Source organism: Squalius cephalus (assembly GCF_949319135.1).
Source record: "Squalius cephalus genome assembly, chromosome: 19".
Taxonomy (NCBI): Eukaryota; Metazoa; Chordata; class Actinopteri; order Cypriniformes; family Leuciscidae; genus Squalius; species Squalius cephalus.
In genome coordinates, this window is record NC_137140.1 from 20178062 (window position 1) to 20191572 (window position 13511).

Below are 13511 nucleotides of genomic sequence, written 5' to 3' on the forward strand. Positions count from 1 at the left end.
TGGCTGATGAAAATTCAGCTTTGCATCACAGAAATAAATTATATTTTAAAGTATATTCAAATAGAAATATGTAATATTTCACAATGTTACTGTTTTTTTTCTGTATTTTCGATCAAATAAATGCAGGCTTGATGAGCATAAGAGATGTCTTTAAAAAAATGTAAAATAGTAATGTTTCCAAACTTTTGACCAGTACTGTATGTCTCAGCCATACTGCCACTTGGAAGTGTTTGTGCAAAGGAACTTACACCAGACCAGCGTTCTTTTGCAGCTTTCTCTTCAACCACACAAACTCGCTGTATCGCCGCCTCACACAGGATGTTTTGGCAGTGAATGCTTTACTGTTTGTCTGGTAAATGAAACCAAGTAACCAAATTCAGATCACTGATACAGTTAACATGAGGCATGACAAAAACAAGAATATGAACATGTATACTAGTGATTATTATTTTTATTAATCTTATAATTAACAGAAGTGTTGCACATCTTCAAAATACCAAAAAACTTTTTGTACAGAATTTCAGCCATAGCCCACCTTGCGCTCTACATACTGATATAGACATATGTCAATAAAAAGATCAAGATAAAAAACAATAGAGGCATGGAAACTCCTATCAATTCAACAGACAAAACCGAAATAATAAAATGAGGACACTGCTATGATTCAATCAACACCACTACTGTAAACAATACAGGACTACAAATAACAATGTCATCTTGACATCTAAATCTGGGGCCATTTGCATAAACTTGAGTCTTAAGAACTAGTTTGACCAACTAGCAGTTAACCAAGGGAAATTCAAATTAGACTGACTGATCTATATGTAAAGACTTTAAAAAGTTCAGAAAAAAAAAAAAAAATAGATGACTTACTTTTAAGATTAGTCTAAGCAGTTTATGCATCTGGCCCTGATTTCAAGTAGAACTGATCAATGAAGTACTTTGTAACTTGGAAAGAGTCACATTAGTATATTGTAATCTTGTAATATCCTCCTGAGACCCAGAATTTTTATTTATATATTTTTTTGATCCCCCCCCCCCATGTCATCACATTGTTTAGAATATAAGAAACAAATGGTAAAAAAAAAAAAATTTTTTTTGAAAAATGATATTTTATTCATATGTTATGTCCTCTGTAGTGGACACCAGGACTCAGTTGTTTAAAAAATAAAATTATATGAAATTATATGTATAGGCAAAAACAATGGGATGGATTTTTTTTTTTTCAATCACCAATAAATGTTGGGGTTTCAGGATTTATTTTAACTAAAATTTGTATAAAGATGATTCTCAACTATGTTATGAAAGATATAACGGAATAAATTGATGCACCATTTTACTTTATGCAATATGTGGATAAAATGGCCATAAATTAATATTCCCATTTAATGCAATGTATCTATACACTGTATCTAATTTCTATTATCTTGGAGCAACAATTAATGAAAAAAGAAGTGTAATAATTGGAGTAATAATTAGCAACATTTTAATAATAATATCTAATATTTCATAGGAGTATTGATGTATAACTTATTTCCATATTCACTTGTGTCTTCCAAAATGCCTGATAAACATGATTTAAGTCCTGGTGTGCTCTACAGTGGACATGTATGAAATCAACGTCCTGTTCTGTAACAGAAAGTCATTTTTTGATTTGAAACCCCATAAAACATTTTTCCTGAGATGTTGGTTTCTGAAATACAATTTGAAAAGTAGTGCGATTTAAATTATAATTACAATATATTATCATATTTCCATAAGAGTGCTACATTTAATCACTAAATTAATGTCAGACATTTTTAAAGACCAAGTATAAGTTGTTTTCATGGTGAAACCTCCAAACATTTGGTATCTCTGAAAGTCCTGAATGTGCTCTTTACAGGACACCCAGGTTGTGACATGTATGGTGTCAGAGAAATTCACTAAAATATAATGTCCACTACAGTGGACAAAAGTCTACTCCTGGGTCCCAGGAGGATATTATCAGAAATCCTTGAGGCAGAAATACTCACATGAAGGAAAATTTTGAAGTCCACAAATGAGTTCCACGACCCTTCATTCTGAACACGAGGATCCTGAACTCTCACTGCAATGAATTCCTAAAGAAAAAATAAAGGAACATTTTTTAAAGATCAAGATGTACAATTATCAAACATGTATGACATTTTATACCTTTAAAAAGAGAATCCTGCAGCCCATCTTCTAAGCCTCAATATCTTAGACCCATAAGATCTTATTGCTTAGGGGTTTTAGTACAATATTCAGATCTGTCATTGCACATTACACAGCCAAACTGGAAAGAATAAGAAAGAGATCTTACATCTTGCTCTTGACTTTTGATCATCCTACCAGAGGTAACATGGCACCATTGACATCTGTGGAAAAACAGTTGAGTCATCAACAACAAACAACAAACAACATCCCTTATCATGAACGTTTTACAAAGTCTATGAACTCACATTATTTTGTCTTTGGTTTTCCATAATTTGAGGAGAGCAAATATCTTAACAAATCCATGAAGGGAGAAATCAACAGATTCCTCAGACCTGGTAACGTCACTGTCTACTCTCCAAAACATAACAAATTGTTGTTTTTGAGTATCTAGGGGACAAACATCTCCTGACTCGCTCTTTTAACCATTGCGATGAATCATCTGCCCCTCCTCTTCCTCTAAAAACCCATTAATCATGACTATTCGTCAGCTTTGTGGTCAATAATGTGATTTACCCGTGATTAAAGGGTAAGTTAAATGCGTTGAAACTGACCATATTAATGTTAGCAGTCCTGTTAAGAGGAATACTTTGTATTGGATTTTAACTCGATAACTTTTTGTCTGTTAACTTACCTGTCACAACACTTCTTACTCTGGAGAATAGTTAGAAGAGACGTTTTAGCTTTATATTTATATGTTAAGTGTGATACTTACAGCAGTAGTGCTCGATTTCCAGGTTGTAGTACAGCTAGCGCAAGTTAATTAACGTTAGCTAAGATACGAACGTCAACAAATAAAGTAAAATCACTACCTTCATCCCACCCGATCGAAAAATGTTTTATGGTAACTTTATTTCACTTAGATTGCATACACAGATAAAACAGATACGAGATATTAAAAACACGTCCAAAACATTCAGCGAGTAACGTGATCATCAGCTTCCTTTTTCTTCAGCTGTGAAATAAACAAGCTGAGGTGAGATACTGCCATCTTGTGTTCGGGTGGTTAGTCTTCTTATGGATTATTAGTCTGTTTATGATTTAAAAAAACAAAAATAGTAGGCTCACTAAGTTTGAGACAGAGACACTATATACTGCTTATCTTTTCCCTTTAAAGAAAATGTATTCGTTAGCGGCCTCGTAGAGGATAAAGCGGTTTGGAGAATGGATGGATGAATGGAATGTATTTTTTGTACATGTATTTTCACCAATAGATATCACCATACTATTTTGCATCAATTTCCTGACATCTGAACATAAAGCGAGGTTCAAAATACACGTTTCGTTTAGTTAACATATTAGAATGGAAGTTTTTTTTTTTATATAGAAGGTATTTTGGATAACTTTTTTTTATAAGTTAAATAAATCAGAAAAAAGGCTACTGTCAACAGAAAATACATTTTCACTATGTTTTTGGGAATAAAATTATATATAAATCAGGCTAATGATATTGTAACAGAGTAAAACCATTCAGAATAAGATACAAAATAAAACTTAAATGTGTACATGCTACTCAAGTGGAGATTTGTGTCAATGTCATTTCGATATAGGGGAGACCGGGGATGGAGGTAACACTTTTTGTTTGAGCATCAGTAAACTTAGTGGTTGTTTGTGCTATAGATCTCTCAAACTTTGATACAATGTATAGCTACATTTGTCTTCTACAACAAAAACTCACTTGGACCGACGTGTACTACAAAATCACAGATAATGTGAGTTAATGTCAAATATAAAGAGTTTCGTTGTTACAACCTACCCCACTTTTGGGGTATCACTAACACTAGCTGATGTAACAATGAGAGATAATTTGCTGAATTAAGGTCCACACTATCTAATTTATGCAAGAACTTTATCAAAGAACTGAGTAATCAGATTTTAAAGTGAACGATTTAAAGTGACAAAAAACATATTGTTTTTCTTTTAGGACTTTAAATTGAGCACAAAAACAACTGCAGTGTGTGTGTACTATAATCCTGTCACATAAGTGTTCAGTCACTATAGCTAAAGTGTGTTGCCATCCACCTATTTTTATGTGACTTTTGGGATAGCAAAAAAAAAAAAAAAAATCACGCTGGATGGAAACATAAAGATGTGCATAAATTCTAAAAATGTGCCCAAAAAAAACGTATGTGCTTAATTTAGCCAGAAACCTTTTTTTTTCCAATTAGAAGACATGCGCATAGACTACAATGGAAACACATTTACCTAAATCCTTCGATGCACAACAAAAAACTCATGTGACTTTGCCTTAACAGAGGATATGACTGATAACTCATTGGTAACATCATTTTTAATAAACTTTTACAACTATACCCACCCCAAGCAGCCATAGCTTAGCTAACTGTTTTAGCATGTGGGTTTGAAGTTAGCATGAATGCAAAGCATCAAATTGAACTAGAGAAATGTCTATTTTAGGTTATGTAAGTCAAATAGTTGTATCTACAATACAATGAATGCTAGGCAAAAAATAATCTTGATAAACATTTTTATTTTATTTCCTGAAAATCAGTTTTCCCTGTAGTGTCTTACCTTAGCTACAAGAGGCTTACTGTATATGAAGGAAAAGGCCTAATTTCATGCAATATTGTGCTTTTTAAATCCTCATATCATTAGAACTATATTTTGCAATTGTACTGTGGGATAAACATGCATAAACAGAAAACACTTAGTCTAGCACAAAATACTTATTTTGACCCAAGGATGCAGAAATGTATAATAGATATGGTATTATACAACCAATATCTTGTAATAATATGATATTGATGGTGTTTTCAGCACTTCAGAGTCATAAAACAGTCTCTGATGTCAGTGATGAAGAAAGATCCATTCTACATGACGTCTCAGTGGTGCGTTGAGCATAAGAACTTTATCCGCTGTAATCTTCTTTAGCTTCTGTTGCAAGCAGGTGGGGATGTCATATGGAGCTGCTGAGACGGACAGGGACAATGAGACATTTATTTAATTTGATAGCTGCTTTGAGCGTGTATTCTGGCTGGTGAGTTTCTGACAATAACAACATAGTGGATCATTTGTATAAATGATTTAGTACTGCCAAAAGGTTGATATTTGTTCTTTTTCTACAAAAGAAATGGAGGACGCAGAGGTCCGACAGCAGAAGCTGGACAATCAGGTGAGTGTCTTTCTTTTTTTTCTTTTGATTAGACATTTACTTGTATTTTATCAATAACATTTATTTTTACAGTATTATTTTACCTTTGACATTATTGTCATGCTTAATGTCACACTTGAATTAGTTCTTACTTCAAATTTAAAGTTAAATAATGGAAACGAATTCAAATAAAACATTTTTTACACTGAACCACATATGAGTTCATACACTCAACGACACAATATATTATGAAATTATTTCTACTTCTTTGTGTTTTGAGGATATGTATATATGGGAATATGGTCAATGATAAATAACCGGATGTTTAACCGCAGTTTTAATCATGTCATCTCTCATAGCGTTCACTTTTGATAAAGAAACAACAAAGAAGAAGGGCAGATACCCGTATGGTCACAGCGAATCATGACATCCGTCCCAAGACACGTAAACAGAAAGCTGAGGCTGATGATACAGCTTTATTGATAAGCCAGTCTCAGAGCAACACTTCCCTCAATGGTTTGTACACACTTACACCTATATTATTGTTAACATATAACTGTTTATTAGTAATGATTTTCATTTTGTAGAGCTTTATAGAAAATAATACCCTGCCTTTTTCTTATCAGACACACAACCTGTGCAGATTTATGAAAACACAGTGGAAGAAATTTGTTTAGGAGAACTGGACATTTCATCCAGGACAGAAGAGGCATCGGAAGAGGCAGCTCATTCTCTTCAGGTTATCACTAAGAAAATTGATCTAGAGATCAGCCCGCAGCACAGCCCTAAATGCACTTTAGACACAGAGGGCCAAGCAGATGGAAAGAAAACTAAGAAGAAGGCTGTGAAAAAGGGACAAACAAAATGTAAGTGTTTTCACTTTTTTCAATTATCCTTTTTAAATCTGCCTCATTGTGATGTGTATGGAAGCTTGTTTCCACCACTGAATAACAAATAAAAAAGGTAATTGAGACTTTTTATATTTATTGCAATTTTGATTTTTCCCCCCTCACTACTGTGAGATAAACTTGCAATTGCGAGTTATAAAAGTCTGAATTGCGAGATATAAACTTGGAATTTGGACTTTTTTTGAGCATCCAGATGGTATAATCAAACATATCTTGTGGAGCGCTTTCGGAATATGCATTTATTTGTCATTTTAACTGTTTGACTTCCAAGATTTTTTTATTCTGTTGCGCCCTCTATAGGCCATAACCAGCGACTAGTCGACGTCAAGCTTAAAGTGTTATGGCAGAGCATTAAAGTCAACTATTTGACTAGTCTGAGTTTATATCTCACAATTCTGAGAAAAAAGTCAATTGTGAGATAAAAAATCGTAATTACCTTTTGTATATTCCGTGGTTAAAACAAGTCTTTACATTTTGTTTAATTGCACATTCTAGTACTTGAACCAAAATCAGCTTTAGAAGCCAAGGAAAATGAAGGGAAAGAGAAAAAAACAGTGAAGAAGAAGGATAAGACAAACGAATCTAAGGAGAAAGTGCAGACGGGGGAACAGTCTTGTAAGTGTACCGGAGATGTGTCTCCATTGTTTTGCATGACACAAGTTAAAGGCCATTTCCTGTAGCACAGGCCAGTGCCTCATCCATAAATAGGAAATAACCTGACATTGTTTTTAATAACATTCCAACTTGTGGTATTTTTCAGCAATTCAGACTGATTCAGTGGTGGAATTCAACATCAATGAAGAGAAAAAACCTGAATCAGAGAGTGAGGATGAAAGAAAAGATTGGACAAAGAGCCCCGTCCCTCCCACACCAAAGAAACAACAGCTGAAGCCAAGTAAAAAAAAAGCTTTAAAAAATTATATTTGTCTTGTCATATTAACCTTTTTGGTTAGAGATGGTTTCCCTTTGATTAGGCCTGTTTGATGACATTAGTTTTCTGTCATTGTAGTGAGATGTCATCTCAGTGATAGTGAGGAAGAAAAACAGGACAAAGAAGAGGAGGACAAGAAGAGTGAAGCTAAAAAAACATTGAAAAAGTCTAAAAAAGGAGCAAAAAATAATAACGATCTTGCTTCGTTAAACTCCAACTATAAGGAGCCCTCCTCTGACAGTGACTCGCTGGACATGGGAAAGGTAAGATTTCGTTGAAATTCATTAATTTATATATATATATACACACACACACACACACACACACACACATACACTCACCTAAAGGATTATTAGGAACACCTGTTGAATTTATCATTAATGCAATTATCTAATCAACCAATCACATGGCAGTTGCTTCAATGCATTTAGGGGTGTGGTTCTGGTCAAGACAATCTCCTGAACTCCAAACTGAATGTCAGAATGGGAAAGAAAGGTGATTTAAGCAATTTTGAGCGTGGCATGGTTGTTGGTGCCAGACGGGCCGGTCTGAGTATTTCACAATCTGCTCAGTTACTGGGATTTTCACGCACAACCATTTCTAGGGTTTACAAAGAATGGTGTGAAAATGGAAAAACATCCAGTATGCGGCAGTCCTGTGGGCGAAAATGCCTTGTTGATGCTAGAGGTCAGAGGAGAATGGGCCGACTGATTCAAGCTGATAGAAGAGCAACTTTGACTGAAATAACCACTCGTTACAACCGAGGTATGCAGCAAAGCATTTGTGAAGCCACAACACGCACAACCTTGAGGCGGATGGGCTACAACAGCAGAAGACCCCACTGGGTACCACTCATCTCCACTACAAATAGGAAAAAGAGGCTACAATTTGCACAAGCTCACCAAAATTGGACAGTTGAAGACTGGTCTGATGAGTCTCGATTTCTGTTGAGACATTCAGATGGTAGAGTCAGAATTTGGCGTAAACATAATGAGAACATGGATCCATCATGCCTTGTTACCACTGTGCAGGCTGGTGGTGGTGGTGTAATGGTGTGGGGGATGTTTTCTTGGCACACTTTAGGCCCCTTAGTGCCAATTGGGCATCGTTTAAATGCCACGGCCTACCTGAGCATTGTTTCTGACCATGTCCATCCCTTTATGACCACCATGTACCCATCCTCTGATGGCTACTTCCAGCAGGATAATGCACCATGTCACAAAGCTCGAATCATTTCAAATTGGTTTCTTGAACATGACAGTGAGTTCACTGTTCTAAAATGGCCCCCACAGTCACCAGATCTCAACCCAATAGAGCATCTTTGGGATGTGGTGGAACGGGAGCTTCGTGCCCTGGATGTGCATCCCACAAATCTCCATCAACTGCAAGATGCTATCCTATCAATATGGGCCAACATTTCTAAAAAATGCTTTCAGCACCTTGTTGAATCAATGCCACGTGGAATTAAGGCAGTTCTGAAGGCGAAAGGGGGTCAAACACAGTATTAGTATGGTGTTCCTAATAATCCTTTAGGTGAGTGTGTGTATATATATATATATATATATATATATATATATATATATATATATATATAGAGCGAGAGAGAGAGAGAGAGAGAGAGAGAGAGAGAGAGTAGCTTTTCATTTCTTAAACAGCCATGTAGGAAGACACATCAGGGTCACATTCCAGGATGACAACCAAAAACTAAAATGTATGCACCTCTTGATGGAAATTAATGTTGTGATGTTCTTTCCATCAAGAGATGCATACATTTTTGGTCAAGATCTTGTATTGACAATGCAAGAGTCAAGCACTCTGTAAAGTCTCATCCAGCACATCCTAAAGATTTTCAATGAATTAGTAGGGTTAGTTCACCCAAAAATGAAAATTCTGTCAGTAATTACTCACCCTCATGTTGTTCCAACCCCGTAAGACTTTCGTTCGTCTTCAGAACACAAATGAAGATATTTTTGATGAAATCTGAGAGCTGGCTCACTTCTTCATAGGCTGCAAGGTAATTGCATCTGCCGGCCCAGAAAAGTTAGTAAAGACATCGTTAAAATAGTCCTAGTGACTACAGTGGCTCAACCTTAAGTTTATCAAGCGACGAGAATACTTTTAGTGCCAGCTTTCAGATTTCATCAAAATATCTTAATTTGTGTTCCGAAGATGAACGAAAGTCTTACAGAGTTGGAACAACATGAGGGTGAGTAATTGCTGACAGAATTTTAATTTTACAAGGCCTGGATTCTTCATGCTCCCTCCCAAATATTCTTTCACAATTTGAGCCTGATGAATCTTGACATTGTCATCCTGGAATATAGCCATGATGGTTGTTTAAGAAATAAAAAGCCACACACTCCATCAGTTAGGTTTAGAAGAACTGCTGCCAAACATATAACATGCTAGAAACATAATAATCACTGCAATAATGATCCAGTCATAGATTTTTAAGCACGTAAATCCAAACAGCGACCTTTTTTTTTTTTTGTCCGGGCAGTGTATTATATATCCTTGTTTTTTCTTTCTTATCCAGTCCTCTCCTATGTCTTTGGAGGATCTGGAACAGTTTTCCATGCATCCTGCTCCAAGAGATGTGACTATTCAGTGCAGGATCACCAGAGACAGGAGGGGAGTGGAAAAAGGGATCTATCCCTCCTATTTCCTCCACATGGAAAAGGAGGATGGGAAAAGGGTTAGCAGGAGTGTTATTGTGATTAAAGAAAATTTGTAAAAATGATCTTTTTTCATCTCTTAACACATCGTTATTCTCTTGTCCTATGGATGGGCAGGTATTTCTGATGGCTGGCAGGAAAAGAAAAATGTGTACAACTTCAAATTATTTGATATCAATCGATCCTACAGATTTATCTAGAGATACTGACAGTTACATAGGCAAACTAAGGTGAGTGCCATTACAGTGTGTTAAGTTATCACAAATACTTTTATTGTTTGTAATTCTGCCTATGCAAAGATATATGATTTGTCTCCTCAGGTCAAATGTCCTGGGGACTAAATTCACCGTGTACGATAATGGTGAGAATCCAGAAAGGAAACAATTCATCAAAGAAACGGAAACACTGCGACAAGAGCTAGCAGCAATATATTATGTAAGATGCTAATTGTGTGCTAATTCCCCATTAGAGGTCTACAGTAACTTTAAAAAAATATATATTTTCTTTATTGTGATTGCAAAAAAAGCTTTATCTTTGCCGTCACACAGGAGAAAAATGTTCTGGGTTTCAAAGGTCCCAGGAAAATGACAGTAATCATTCCTGGTATGCACGAGAATGATGAAAGGGTCGTTATTCGACCAAAAAATGTGAGTATTTTATTGAGGATTCTAGTTTACATTTTTTGTTGATCATTTGTAGCAATATTATATTTCTTTTGGAAATGCACCATGCAAAAGTTTGGAGACGGTAAGATTTTTTATATTTTTGAAAGAAGACTCAAAAATAGACTGAATTTATATAATTATATAATTTATATAATTTATACAAATAGACTGTGCTCACCAAGACTATTTATTTGATCAAAAAATACTGTAAAAATAGTAATTTTGTGAAATTTTATTGCAATTTAAAACAACTATTTTCTATTTAAAATATTTTAAGCCATGATAATAAAAAAATCAGGATCCTGATAAATAGAATGTTCAAAAAGAACAGCATTTATTTGAAATTGAAATTGTTTATAACATTATAAATGTCTTTTGATCACTTTAACGCATCCTTACTGAATAAAGTTTTTTTTTTTTTTTTAAATCGTACTGACTCCAAACTATTGAATGGTAGTGTATAATTTATATCTTGGAGATTTATGTGTTTCTTACACTTCACTCAGATAAAGAATATAAAATACATTAGGTGTTTGATTCACTGATTAAAACAACTGTCAATCATGTGTATATTAATAAGGAACTCTGAACACATGAATCTCTTTTGCGTGTCCCAGGAGCTGGAGTCTCTGCTCACCCGATACGAGAATGGTAACAAAGAGAATCTTGTCACCCTTGTAAATAAATCACCCAGCTGGAATGAGCAAACTCAGTCGTATGTGCTCAATTTCCATGGCCGAGTTACACAGGCATCTGTGAAAAACTTTCAGATTGTCCATCCAGATAATGGTGAGTGAGACTGAGAGGTTATCCTTCTTTTTCTCATTTTGTATCTTAAAAAAAATAAAGGTTCTTTATCGACATCAGTGGTTCCATGAGGAACTTCTAACATCCATGGAACCTTTCCATATAGTGGAAAAAGGTTCTTCAGGTCATTAAAAGGGTTCTTTTAAAGGTGCATTAAGCAACTTTTCATGTTAAAAATACCCGTTTTTCTAACCCATACATGCTTAAACAATTGCCTGATGGGCTGAATGAGCCCTTCTATGATCTCTGCGATTGCCTCTATAATCCTGTACAGTAAAATAAATAAGAGGGATTCGGGACGGAATCGACTGGGCGTGACGTCATGCGCGTTCACGCTCACCTGGCTATGTCTGGCAGGTTTGTGTATTCGCCGCCATTATCCGCATCAGCGAAGACAACTCAAGCGACTTTGGCAAAAGTAGAAGATGGATTCAAAGAGACCGGCTTCTAGTTCATCCCAAACCCCAACGCAAACTCCACGTAACCGCGTGCACAACTCTGGTTTCAGTTTCGCGTTTAGCCAGAAGGGGGCATAGTTCTGCAAAAACTCAGAGACTTGCGCAATGCACCTTTAAAGGGGTGGTTCAGGATTTTGGACATCGGACCTCATTTCCAAGTTAGCCTGTGTGTTATTTATCAGTGGAGACAGTTTTCAAAAATTTTCACCCAGTCCTTCCAGTTGCATAGTTCGCCGGTGCTAGGCTAGCGCGAGTCAACGGTATCTGCTAGCCTGCCATTAAAACAGTTTTACCCACTCCACAGTACACCAAAAGCAAATAAATTATAACGCCAGACTATCGATGTAAATGTCTGTTGAGAGAATAATTTTAGAAATCAAACTACCCTTTCATCGCATTGCAATAGTTATTCTTTGTTCCCTGTATTTATTAGCACAGTCTACAGCAGCGGCGGAGTGATATTAAGTTACCTAGGCAAGGCAACCGAGACTACTACTAGCTAGCTAGACATCCCGACTGTAGTCCGCTTCTGTTCTGTGTTTACTTTTCGGCGCAGTACTACTAACCGGAGCAAAGTAAAATTCCGCCGCTGCTGAGAAACTAGTTCCTGTAAATGTAATGCGATCATTGAGATGCAAGAGTAGTTTGATTTCTAACATTATTCTCTCAACAGACATTTACATCGATAGTCTGGCGGTATAATTTATTTGCTTTTGGTGTACTGTGGAGTGGGTAAAACTGTTTTTAATGGCAGGCTAGCAGATACCGTTGACTAGCGCTAGCCTAGCACTGGCGAACTATGCAACTGGGAGGACTGGGAGAAAATTTTTGAAAACTGTCTCCACTGATAAATAACACACAGGCTAACTTGGAAATGAGGTCCGATGTCCAAAATCCTGAACCACCCCTTTAAGAACTGTTCACTTAAATGTTCTTTGGGGATCCAAAAATGGTTCCTCTATGACATTGCTTTGAAAAAACACTTTTGGAACCTTTATTTTTAAGACTGTATCAAATAATATATGACGATATTACAATTCTCAATACTAATCCTTGTCAATGAATATCTCTCTCCAGAGGACTACATCGTGATGCAGTTTGGCCGGGTCGCAGAAGATGTGTTTTCCATGGACTACAGCTTCCCCATGTGTGCTCTACAGGCATTTGCCATCACTCTGTCCTCCTTTGATGGCAAACTGGCCTGTGAATGAGCTTCATTCATCTGTATTTTCTGTTCTTTTAAAAAGGGAAGCTATGCAGTACTTTAGGATATTAAATGTCTTTGCTGTCAGAAATGAAAGAACTAGATATTTTCTTTTATCTGCAAATTAAGACGTACAGTAGAAAATGTATCTGTTTAACTAATTATTAATGAATCTACATTTAATAACTTGAAAGGTATGCAGTTTGTTCGTATTTGTTCCGTCTTTAAATGCTAAATTTAATAGCCTGTTTTCCAAGACTGTTTAAGCAAATCATTTTATTTGATATTTTCTTTTTATTTCCTTCCTTTATTGTTTTTCCTTTTTGTTTGTTTCTTTGTTTACATGAAAAAGAAAGCTTGGCATTCCTTGGTAAATAAAGTCTGGATTAATCATATTATGCAGTTTACATCAACTTATTTTGCATCTTACAGGCCTACATTATTGTTTTACTTTCTTTTTGAGATATTTGATATGATAACCGTAGCGTACACTGTAAAAAGGGATCAGTTGACTTTAAAAATGAGAGGAAACCCGTTGCCTTT

At 35.7% G+C, this 13511-nt stretch overlaps 3 protein-coding genes across 7 annotated transcripts in view; 2 read left to right on the top strand and 1 right to left on the bottom strand.

Annotated features, from left to right (window-relative positions):
- snx11 (sorting nexin 11) overlaps positions 1–3170 on the bottom strand; it is a 6922-nt gene extending 3752 nt beyond the window's left edge. Inside the window, exons 1-4 of one of the 3 annotated variants that reach the window (XM_079850465.1) lie at positions 2927–3170; positions 2321–2375; positions 2013–2099; positions 249–349 (exon numbers count right to left, since the gene is read on the bottom strand). In XM_079850465.1, the coding sequence (XP_079706591.1) occupies positions 249–349; positions 2013–2099; positions 2321–2344 (212 nt within the window). In that variant the 5' untranslated portion in view covers positions 2345–2375; positions 2927–3170. Of the gene's footprint in view, positions 1–248; positions 350–2012; positions 2100–2172; positions 2376–2459; positions 2557–2926 lie in introns of those variants that run through there. The other 2 variants (XM_079850464.1, XM_079850466.1) reach the window with 2 other exon arrangements.
- Positions 1–5193, top strand: part of arsg (arylsulfatase G) — a 22236-nt gene extending 17043 nt beyond the window's left edge. The window contains exon 13 of one of the 2 annotated variants that reach the window (XM_079850469.1): positions 5117–5193. The gene's annotated coding sequence lies outside the window, so the exon portion shown is untranslated. Of the gene's footprint in view, positions 1–5100 lie in introns of both variants that reach the window. The other variant, XM_079850470.1, reaches the window with a different exon arrangement.
- LOC307146462 (uncharacterized protein) lies at positions 5101–13364 on the top strand. Of its 2 annotated transcripts, none has more exons than XM_079850463.1 (13): positions 5101–5206; positions 5298–5341; positions 5680–5836; positions 5947–6186; positions 6724–6843; positions 6989–7123; positions 7238–7422; positions 9696–9854; positions 9952–10064; positions 10155–10269; positions 10383–10481; positions 11117–11288; positions 12842–13364. In XM_079850463.1, exons 2-13 carry the CDS (start codon positions 5300–5302, stop codon positions 12973–12975), a joined length of 1671 nt encoding a protein of 556 aa, XP_079706589.1. In that variant the 5' UTR covers positions 5101–5206; positions 5298–5299; the 3' UTR covers positions 12976–13364. The 2 variants fall into 2 exon arrangements, 1 of the variants encoding a protein (XP_079706589.1); XR_013819103.1 differs by having other exon boundaries at positions 5106–5206; positions 10383–10485; positions 11120–11288; positions 12842–13362.
- Positions 13365–13511: the final 147 nt, after the last annotated feature.

Excerpts from the sequence above, each read along its gene's own strand:
- LOC307146462 (XM_079850463.1), top strand. The coding sequence starts at position 5,300 with ATGGAGGACGCAGAGGTCCGACAGCAGAAGCTGGACAATCAG. Across the intron at positions 7,124-7,237 it reads GAAACAACAGCTGAAGCCAA|TGAGATGTCATCTCAGTGAT; the intron begins GTAAAAAAAAAG and ends CTGTCATTGTAG. Across the intron at positions 11,289-12,841 it reads GATTGTCCATCCAGATAATG|AGGACTACATCGTGATGCAG; the intron begins GTGAGTGAGACT and ends ATCTCTCTCCAG.